Source organism: Etheostoma spectabile, chromosome 8 (genome assembly GCF_008692095.1).
Source record: "Etheostoma spectabile isolate EspeVRDwgs_2016 chromosome 8, UIUC_Espe_1.0, whole genome shotgun sequence".
Classification (NCBI taxonomy): domain Eukaryota; kingdom Metazoa; phylum Chordata; class Actinopteri; order Perciformes; family Percidae; genus Etheostoma; species Etheostoma spectabile.
In genome coordinates, this window is record NC_045740.1 from 30,634,609 (window position 1) to 30,645,808 (window position 11,200).

General features: G+C 41.5%; 1 protein-coding gene across 1 annotated transcript in view; it reads right to left on the reverse strand.

Moving 5' to 3' along the window:
• LOC116693435 (choline kinase alpha) overlaps window positions 1-11,200 on the reverse strand; it is a 23,049-nt gene that overhangs the window by 8,677 nt on the left and 3,172 nt on the right. The window contains exons 2-4 of the mRNA XM_032522426.1: window positions 10,608-10,716; window positions 8,061-8,114; window positions 211-324 (exon numbers count right to left, since the gene is read on the reverse strand). Of these exons, the coding sequence (XP_032378317.1) occupies window positions 211-324; window positions 8,061-8,114; window positions 10,608-10,716 (277 nt within the window). The remainder of the gene's footprint in view (window positions 1-210; window positions 325-8,060; window positions 8,115-10,607; window positions 10,717-11,200) is intronic.

Below are 11,200 nucleotides of genomic sequence, written 5' to 3' on the forward strand. Positions count from 1 at the left end.
CTACCAGTCCACCACCATACTTTTGGTCCGTACAGGGACTTGAACCAGTGACCCTCCGGTTCCCAACCCAACTCCCAATGGACTGAGCTACTACCACCCCAATCGTTGACAATCATTTGAATTTATTCTAGTTACGAAGATCATAGAGTGTTCCTATTATTTTGTCCACCCGTTCCAAACTGATGTGATATGAACAACGTGGTAGCTTACGGGGACATACTGCTCCAGTCGGCCCTGGGGGAAAATCCCATAGAGTTTGGGTCCGAGCTCCCGTTCCGCTAAAATAGCAAACATCACGCTCTCCAACACCATGGCCTCCGCCCCCTGAAAACACACAACAGTAAAAAACTTAGCAGCCTAACATTTAAGGTGTGAGGGACACTTACCGCCAGTGCTGCAAAATGAAAAGAGAGCAGAATGAGAAAGGAGACAAAGAGCTTTTTCTGGTCTCTATGTCTAAAAACATGAAAGTTAGAGTGAGGTAAAAACAATTCCCTTGTCAGACGGCAATCTGTAACAGCGCATGGTTCATGTTAAAGTAATGACTTTTCATGCTCATGCTCTGAAATTAGACTGCTCTGCATTAAGAACTGAATAGAAATCAAGAAGGAGGAGAAGAATGGGGGGGGGGGGGGGGGGGGGGGGGGAGTCTGAATTAGGAGAAAGGCTTTAAGGGTTAGTTAGGGTTACGTGAGAAGAGAGAAGAACCCACCGACTGAAAAATAGTGAACGTAGCATTTGTGACATCACCCATTGGTTTATGGACCGCCATTTTGACTTTCCCTTAAGTCACCAGCTAATGCTAGCGGTAGCTAGGTAGCTTGATTGGAAGAACGCTGAACAAGACATTTTTAGGCGACCAAAATGTTCCACTCAACTTTGATGAAGTGAAAACACAGTGAGAGGGTCAGCCTTTAAAATAAGCCTGTGTCACGTTGCCAGGACGGCGTGTAGCCACGCCCCTAAAGCAATCCCTGCTTTATCGTCTATTTTCAAATAAATGGAACCATAACCTACTGAATGAACACCATGCTATTCTGAAGAATACTTGAAAGTGACGATTGAGACCATAACTTGTTAAAAATTGTTTACTGTGGTAATAAACTCAGCTGCAGCACCAGTTACTGCTGAAGTTGCCGAAGCAGAGAGGACAGCCTTGTCTTTCTCCCTTTATCTTAGAGACACGCCAACGTGGCACACCAACGCACACACTCACACCTGGAGTCCACCATGGGCTCAAGGTTAAACCTTCTCTCATGCCAACACAAACACGTGCTAGGAGCCTGAAACACTGAATCTGGGTGCTGGATATTCATGGACTGATTCTGATTCCCTCTATTGTGTGGAAAAAGACCATGGCTTCTCACCAAATAGGCAAGAGGTCATTGGCAGAGGAGAGATGTATACCATGGGAAACTTAAACCCTGATTAGTCAAACAGTGATACTAATAGCATCTCTTTGGGTCAAAGTTGCAATGAAGACAGAAATAGGCTCGCGGACTGAGTTGGGTCGAGAGGATTCAACGAGGCCTTAAACCAAAATAAATGATTACTAGTTAGTTCAGCAGCTAGCCAGCCAAATCATTAGTCAGTTATTATTGTCTTGAATAGAGTTCCTTATACTTGCTAGTTATTAAAAAAAAAGGCCTACTTAAACTTTCTCCAGAAAGTGTTTTCTTGGTTTTAACTCAAAGAAGTGCCCCAGGATCCGCTCTGCCTCTAAAACAAATATGTACAACAAATGTATGCCAATATGGTTCCAACAGAAATTTCAATATTGATCTTTAAAAGTTTACTTAGCAGTTATCAAATGAGTAATCTCCATGTACCACGAGATGGGAAGGGTTGAAAGTTACAGAAAAAGCTAGCAAGTAGAAGTACAGATAGAATAGTGCCAATACTAGTTGCTTTCGGGGTTTGTAGAAGTACTTTGGGAACTACAGCCGCAGAATCAAGATATTTCCCTGAGGAAGTTTACTGGCTAATGCTGCAATCTGCTGCATTTCAATGTGAGCTTCAATTCACTGCAATCGCCCCAATGCTATCTGAATCTTCTTAAGTGAATAACCTTCAGATAAATTGCTGCGGAGAGATTTGGATCTGAGCGCTGGAGTCTTTGGCTACTTGCCAGGGAATGTGCTTCACACTGGCCGTCCAGCAGGAAGCGGCTCAAAGGAAACAATACTGCCTCCGGCCTTCGACATGTCACATTTCTCAAAACAAATCCCTCACCGTGCCACCTGGAGAGATATCTTACTCTAGGACACACTGGTATCTCTGTTGTGATAACGTTGGAAATTATAAATTACGCTCACTATTACAAATAGCTTTTTACTTTAGTTAATTATAAGTTTTATTATTATTATTATTACCTTGACCAAGGATGCTAAGTTTCCCGGTCAGTTTGTTCAGGATTAAAAACGTCAGGCCCCATTTCCATGGAACTTGGTCATTCAAATTAAAAAAATTCAAATATGAAACCGATTTGAATCGCTGGGCAGATACACAAATACTGTTTCCCTTTCATCAACAGTGCAAGATAGGGTATTTGTACTGCATTTATGCAGTCAGAATAATCTGAAAGATCTTCCGACCGGATACGGAAAAAGTTGGATCTATCAACCAGCTGGTTGGTTGCAGCGCTATCCTATTGCTTGCAGAGGATAATTTAATCCCGCCCCCGGATTGAGCCCAGCCAATGGGGAGTTCCCAGATCCAGCATCTGGATGTGGGTCTGGCTGGACAGGCTAGCAGATATAATAATAATAATAACAACAATAATAGCAGAACAGCTAGCACAACTGGTAGGACAAGAAAGTTACATCCCTTTACTGTAATGCAAACTTCAAAACCATATTAAAATATAAAGATATCCAAAATTTAAGACGATATCTAGCCTCATATATCGATATGGATAAACCATCAATACATATTGCCCAGCCCTAGAATGCACCATTGGCCTCGACATAGTTCTACGCTCTCTCAGAGTGCCGTTCCAGTAATTATTATTTATTCAACTATAACTGTGATGGAGGACACCGGGCAAGGTTGATAAAGATGCCAAAAAGGTTTTTAAGGAGACGTCTCATAAAAGGCAACCAAACAAAGTCCTTTTCTTACTAGCGTCTGCCGTCTGTATCACAGCTGACAGGAAGCGGCAAGTTTTCTCTAAAATCATTTTGTAATTTTTGTTCATTGTCCATCATAATTTCCTAAAGCCCAAGGCAACGTAAAATGGCAGAAAAACAAACCTGCAAATCCTCATATTCAAGAATCTGGAACCAGCAATTACTTGATTATCCCAAAAGTTGCTGATCAATGGACTGTCAATCTTATAATAATTTCTTATAATAATGTCATTGACTAATTGCTGCAGCTCTAATTGAGGATGGAGTTCTATCATCTGCAAATAAACTGCACTTTGATATTCTATTCATATCTTGATTAATGTGAGCTTGTTAAGAAGAAGCCTTGGAATATGCTAACTTCAAGAAATTTTGGTAGCATCCATATGTTTCAGTAGTCTTCAACTGGATCATGTTTAATTTTAATTCTCCAATGAGCAGCGTTTAAAGCAAATACCCACAGGGCACCCACATTATTTCCCTATGTGCACAATGTTTCCATCAGCATATTATTAGTGCAACAGTGAACAAATGAAAAGTCTGTCTCCTGAACAGTATGCAGCACATTCTGCTTCATTCCCCGGGTATTAGTCTAGGGAATACTCCCCTTCGTTATGTAATGTCTTATCCGCAGAATGCTGAACACATGCGCTTTCAGATCTCCAACGTGAATGAACTAAATTACCATAATCATCTTGATACACATACTGCCAGACAACAAGCCGCAGAAAGCAAAAGCAAAGACTCCAACTCCTGCGGGGTCTGCTGTATTACTTCTCTGACAATATTTCAGCATCTCAGTTAGTGTAGTAGTACTGTCGCAGATCTGCAGAGTCAAACCCACATGTGGACAAACAAGATAACCTCTACAGAACAGCCTGAATGTTTGTCATCACTTTGAGAACTATGCCAATGACAAGGCAATGTTGACTGTGCTCTTTTGTAGTGCACCTCTTTAAATTGAGCCTTAGTGATGAAGACATATCTGGGGCATACCAATAATTGTACTCGACGGAAAACAGACAACAGTGAAATTGGTAGTGTTGGTCAGACAGTTACAATGTAGAATGGCATGATGTTGAAAACCAATAAAGCCCCTGAAAACTATTATTTATACACTATTATAAAGTACTTCTCCATATCCTTAAATGTTGATGGTTAAATAAGCAACAACTACAACAACTTAAAAACTGTTTTCTGTGGTTTGATCAGATTTGACGGACAGTCTGGAACAACACACACACACTATCATCGGATTCCAATTCAAATGTTGCTCAATTCGGATTGATCTGAAGTGAAAAGAGCAGAGAGGGGGACCATAGATTTACATGACTTGTGTGTAATAAAATCACATATAATATTACAATATTTCTTACCTTGGGCAGAAATAAGTGTTATTGTAGAACCAAGCTCTTATAGTGAGACTATGATTGAGAAAATAGGTTTGCATTGTCTTTAAAGTCATATTCTTGTAATAATTCTACTCTACCACCACCAATGTGTAGCACCCACCATGGTGAGGTGAGGGCAACATGTTTTTAGAGGTGGGGAAAACCGGAGAAAAGCCACGCAGACCCTAAAAGTCAGTTATGTAAATGCACCAGGCCGTTAGAGGCCGTCACAGCGTGACAACCTCAACCTCAACCTCTGCTCATTTCCTCTGTCTGCTGGTAAATGCCACTGCTTGCTTTAGCGGTCTGTTTGATTTGGCTCACTCCCCAGACAAGTCTTCTGACCGTTTAAAAGTTAATTATCAACAATAGATGTTGAATCAGCAATTGGTGGAATTGCAACATTCCAAAAAAATGCACTTCCCTCACACCATTTCCTCTTCTCTTTTGACAAGAAAACACAAGCTTCCAGTAGTAAATGTTAACATGGTTTTTGAATGACTAGATCCATAAAGGTGCAGGCTCTGGGATCACGCTCTCTCTGGATATTTGAATATAAACTGCTACACTAGTCCCTTATCAGGGCTGCTGCTCGGCTCTCAGAAATGTAGCGGCTGGCCTTGGGAGTGATGCAGCAGGTGGAGCGGGACAGCTGCTGCTTCACCTCAGAAACGTTTCCACTTCTACTCCGCTACATTTCAGAGAGAAATATTCCAATTTTCTTTCCACTACATTCATCTGACAGCTTTAGTTACTAGTTACTAGTTACTTTAGTTACTCCACTACATTCATCTGACAGCTTTAGTTACTAGTTACTTTAGTTACTCCTCTACATTCATCTGACAGCTTTAGTTACTAGTTACTTTAGTTTCCTCTACATTTATCTGACAGCTTTGTACTAGTTACTATTTACTTTGTTACTCCACTCCTTCATCTGACAGCTTTAGTTACTAGTTACTTTAGTTACTCCACTCCATTCATCTGACAGCTTAGTTACTAGTACTTTAGTTACTAGTTACTTTAGTTCCTCCTCTACATTCATCTGACAGCTTTAGTACTAGTTACTTTAGTTACTAGTTACTTTTAGTTACTCCTCTACATTCATCTGACAGCTTTAGTTTACTCCACTCCATTCATCTGACAGCTTTAGTTACTAGTTACTTTGTTACTCCACTACATTCACTGACAGCTTAGTTACTAGTTACTTTAGTACTAGTTACTTTAGTTACCCTCTACATTCACTGACAGCTTTAGTTACTATTCTTTAGTTACTATTACTTTAGTTATCCTCTACATTCATCTGACAGTTAGTTACTAGTTACTTTAGTTACTCCACTCATTCATCTGACAGCTCTTAGTTACTAGTTACTTTAGTTACCCACTCCATTCATCTGACAGCTTTAGTTACTAGTTACTTTAGTTACTCCACTACATTCATCTGAACGCTTTAGTTACTAGTTACTTTAGTTACTCCACTCATTCACCTGACAGCTTTAGTTACTAGTTACTTAGTACTCCACTCATCATCTGACAGCTTAGTTACTAGTTACTTTAGTTCTTAGTTACTCCCCTCCATTCTCTACAGCTTTAGTTACTAGTTACTTTAGTTACTCCTCTACATTCAATGACAGCTTTAGTTACTAGTTACTTTAGTTACTATTTTCTTAGTTACTCCTTACATTCATGTGACAGCTTTAGTTACTAGTTCTTTAGTTACTAGTCTTTAGTTACTCCTCTACATTCATGTGACAGCTTTAGTTCCTATTCTTTTAGTTACTCCACTACAGCATCTGACCAGCTTTAGTTACTAGTTACTTTACACATTAAGATTTCTGCACACAAAACAATAAATTAAACAACATAATACATAACTATGTATAATAGCTATACATTATTAGCCGACTAAACACTGAGTTTATTGACAGAACTGTTTGGATCGTTTCCAGTTTCTAAAACGTAACATTTAGTACTAAAATGCTGCTTGTAATACTTTTTCTGTGCAAAGTGGAGTATGTTGTGTGTGGACATTGGACAGGAAGCTGTGGATAAAATGACTTTTTTATTGGCGTTAAGTCCGTGTGGGAGGGGCCACTTAGTGGCATGACATGTGAATGAAATATCTCATCATACATCATAAAGTACATTTTCTAGATAATACTTTAGTCAAGTAACATTTTAAACGGAGCACTTTTACTTGTAACAGAGATTTTTTTACATTGTGGTTTTAGTACTTTTACTTAAGTACAGGATCTAAATACTTCTTCCACCACTGCGTCTTCCACGTGCTGTCCCCACAGGGATTATCACAATGCTATCCTCTCTAATCCAATAAGGATTGCCCTTGACCAGACAGCATTGTTAGAAGGTGGATCGAGGTGAGGTTGTCCTAAGAGGCTGAAATGGGGTCAGTTCTGCCACAGCGTCCCTGCTAACAGCAGGCTGGCTTAGAGGAAAGGGAAACAGCCCGAGTGATAACGACTGCTAACTGGCCGATGACCTCACCTCCATCACATGGCGGTGAGTTGTCATTCGGCCACGTAATGCCAGGGCCGAGGGTCATCATGACACCACGCTGGCTGAAGGAATGTCTAGGTCGCTGAGGCTTGGCAGAGACTCTCTTAACATACTGGGTTATTGTTGCTGCGGATTCTTTTAAAAAAAAAAACAACCTTCTCTGAAATTAGTTCTGTACACACTGCCTTGCGTTCCAAATAAAAATGCCAAAGTTATATTCCAGCCAGGTGAGCTAATCTTCTCAAAATATGAGTATTTTAATCAAGTTGTTGGAGATGTATGAACTGAAATGAGTTAAATAAGTGTCTCATGTTTCACATTTGTGCTCTGCCAGGAGTTAGTAAGTGGAGACAGGGGTTACATCAATTCTGGACCTTAAGGGTAATTCAGGTTTTTTTTCAACCTGGACCCTGTTTATTCTTATTTATTTTTGGGATATTGACCCGAAACACCTGGTGCCTCAGGAGTAGGCCTGCACGATTAATCGTTATAACACCGCAATCTCGACTCACCCCGTTCACGATTTCATTTTTGTTTTGTTTTCTATGACTTTGATTCTCATTTAATTTTAGAAGCCGACTGCCTCCCAAACGCTGCTACTTTCTCCTCTGAGTTTTCTCATATACGGTATAAAGAGACGCTACAACACTCTCCCTTCTCTTCAGTGGAGCCCTTCTGTTTACAGGCTCGTGGTGATGAGCAATGTGCTCTAGGTGCCAAAATTTTGGTACTGCCAATTTGTCAAAAACTGTCAGAGAATCATATCAATTCTAAGCAAAAGAATGTTGTCATATTTTTCCCTGAATCGTGCAGGCCTAATCAGGAGTTCAGAAGACTGTGGCAGAGCAGAATAAAACCCCGCACCGACAAACATGAGTAAGAGGAGAATTTAGGTAAGTAAAAGAAAGTTTTCAGACATCACGGGGTGAACATGAGCTGGAAACAGGTGTTGTGATGACTGATGGGACACTGGGCGACACTATGGGCAGAGGAACATGCCGTGTTGGTCGCACCGTGGTCAGTTACTTACTTGGAAGGGATTTTCTTTGTTTGACAGTTGGGAATCTCCTTTATTACAGGACATCTATAAACAAAAGAAAAAGGAGAGAACTAGCCATGAATACATGTCAAGCGGTCCGTGAGTGTCAACATAGTCACGCCTACAGTTCCAACAGTACAGTATGAGTTCAAACGCACGCCAAGTCTTTGACAAGGCGGTGCGGAGGATCGGTCGTAATAACCGCTGCGCTCCCCTGACTACCTGCTTAACACGACATTCAGAAACAGAGCGGAGATAGAGATCAGACAGCGTAGCGCCAGCAGGGCTTATCTCTGAGGAGGAGAGATAAAACTATTCTATTGCCCAATTCCAAGCCTACTGGTGATTGCGACATTTAACTGGGGATTACGTATTAGAGCTGGAGCTAAATATACACACACACATTTATTTATCCTACATGCTATTCACATATCTGCATTGCTGAGAAACGCTGCCTCCAGTGCAGTTAGGCTTTGTTTGATCATTAGTAGCTGTGCACTCTGACAATGACATAGAGTTCCTTAATCGTATTAGCTTTCTGATTAGACGTCACTAAATCCTGAGAGGCAGTTCTGTCCTGATGAAGATGGCTGCAGTTACCTTGGTGAAGGACACAGTGCTTTTGCTCTCTCAGACATCCCTAGCAATAAAAACTACGGTTAGCTTTTTATTACACGGCCTTTAGTTAATACTTAATGCAAAATTCATTGGGCAAATGTGAAGGCTGAGAAAGCAGAAAAGAAAGCAGCCCATATCACAGTGGCTTTAATTTATTGCAGCTGATTGGAAAAAACAGCATGAGCTCAAAAGAGTAAACGCCAGCAGAAGATTAGAATATGCTGCTTTCAGGAACTTTGTGCCAATGTTCAGATGTTTTTGAACTCTTGTTGCAGGGGGATGTTGACTTAATGGTTATCTTTGGGGTAGTGCCGTAACACGTATCGATACTGGGATCATGGACTCTGGACACGGAGGCCACATCATCTCAGGCTCTATCTCTCTGTATTAAATGTAAACAGATAAAGTAACTATCTGTTTTTGTGAAGGAACAACAAGCCAAACTGCACACTGGCCAATGGTTTTTCTTGTTTCCGTTTTTTTTGTGTTTATTTTATTTTATTTTATTTTTTTTTACAGCTGAGCGAGCTGCAAATGTGTGACTCATTCTCAGGCTCCTGTCTTGCGCTGCTCAAAGAATTCTGCTGACTTCTTGACGACTGAGAATCCCAAGGCAGGGACAGAGAGAAGAAAAGAAACAGACAGAAGAGGCGCTTCAACACTTTTCTTTTCCCTCCATACTGTATCTTCCCAGCGTTGTCAGCCCAGGTTGAGCTACATGAGTGTGTGTAACGTTCTTTGTATTAGGCTGAGATTTCAGAGACCTCATACTGTACCGTGTTTTTTGGTGGGTTCACCAGGGAACAAGAGTGCCCAAGGCACGCTCCTTTGGGAAGCCTACGGCAAAGAACACATGCATGTACAGCCATGGGGGTACATCATCATGTACAACAATGGCTAACACGCGCACATACATACACACACTAAGCATATGACCTGCAGATGTACACACACACACACACACACACACACACCACACCCACACACGACCATGCAGATGTACACACACACACACACACAACTAAGCATATGACCTGCAGATGCGCGCACACACACTCCCCCCCCCCCCTCCCCAGTTGGTGATTGCCTCATCACACAGTTGCATGTATTACCTTTTGTTTGTATTGTCTGGTTTCTGTGATTATACTTACAAGTGAAATATTATCATAGGTGGTAAAAGATAATCAGTGTGTATTTTCACATTCTGTTGCCTGTGTGTGTGTGTGTGTGTGTGTGTGTGTGTGTGTGTGTGTGTGTGTGTGTGTGTGTGTGTGTCGGTGTGTGGGGGTTGTGTGTGTGTGTGTGTGTGTGTGTGTGTGTGTGTGTGTGTCTGTGTGTGTGTGTCTGTCTGTACAGCAGCATTTATCTTCACTTCAATGTGCACTATGAGTTCCCGCATGGTCACTTCTGTAGACGTACCAAGTAAATTGCAAACAAAACAGATCAAGCCCGCCCCTCCCCCCATGTTTTCCGTAACTCTCATGACTAACTGACTAACTGTCACTAACGCCCACCCCTCCCCCAACTATCTTGTCGGTGATTGGCTGTAATAGTTTGTTGTGTTTTGGTGCCTATCCTGTGCCCCTAGTGTCTGTTTGACGTTAACGACCCCAGTGTCGTCTCCAAAGACCGGGTTTTTACAGTGTATTCGTGGGGGGGGGGAGAACAAGGAGAGTAGGCATCTCTCCTAGCGGATCAAGGAGAGATGCCTGCAATTTGAGACAAAAATGAAATCCAACTGAAACCATGCAGGAACTTATAGTGCACCTTTAAAGCAGCTAACAGTTCGACTGATACCTACACACTACTGAGGGAAACTAGTTTCTAAGACACAACAACACATCCTGGTGAAGAGTCTGGCTTACTTGGAACTCTCCGTTTGTGTGGTAAAAGACTAGTGATAAGAGATGTGGCTCCCACCTGCAGGATGGCCCCATAGAGGCGCAGCAGGACGGTCCTGGGCTCATCCCAAACAGTGTCCACGCTGTCAGGAAGGCTGCACAGGAAGAGCTTGTTGCTCAAACCACCCCTGGAGGACAGACGGGCAGACAGGATTAAAGAAGTGCAGACGAAGAAGTGTGAGCCCCTAAAGACGTTTGAGCCAGCCCCAAAAGACAATCACCAACACTAAAATGGTAAGAACTGAGAAAAAAAGAGCAATTCAAATCCTCATTAAATGTGTTTCAGAGGAATATATCAAACAACCGTTGAACAAGCAGAATAAAAACTTGAATAGGAGAGTCTGGCTGTATCAGACTCTCACGGTTATTTATTTCAATAAACAATATCATTTTTTGGTTTTATTTACTCAAGCATAATGTACATTTTTGTTTATGAAATTATCAGAAATAACAGGTAAATGCATAGAATTCCAAGCAACTACCATGTAATGGAAAAATACCATTTGTGTCCAGAACGGTCTGTAGTTGACAGAAAGAGCCCCAGAAAACCACCCAGGAAACCACCAAGGGATAAGTTTTCTGTCAAAGGCATCACATGGGGGGGGGGGGGGG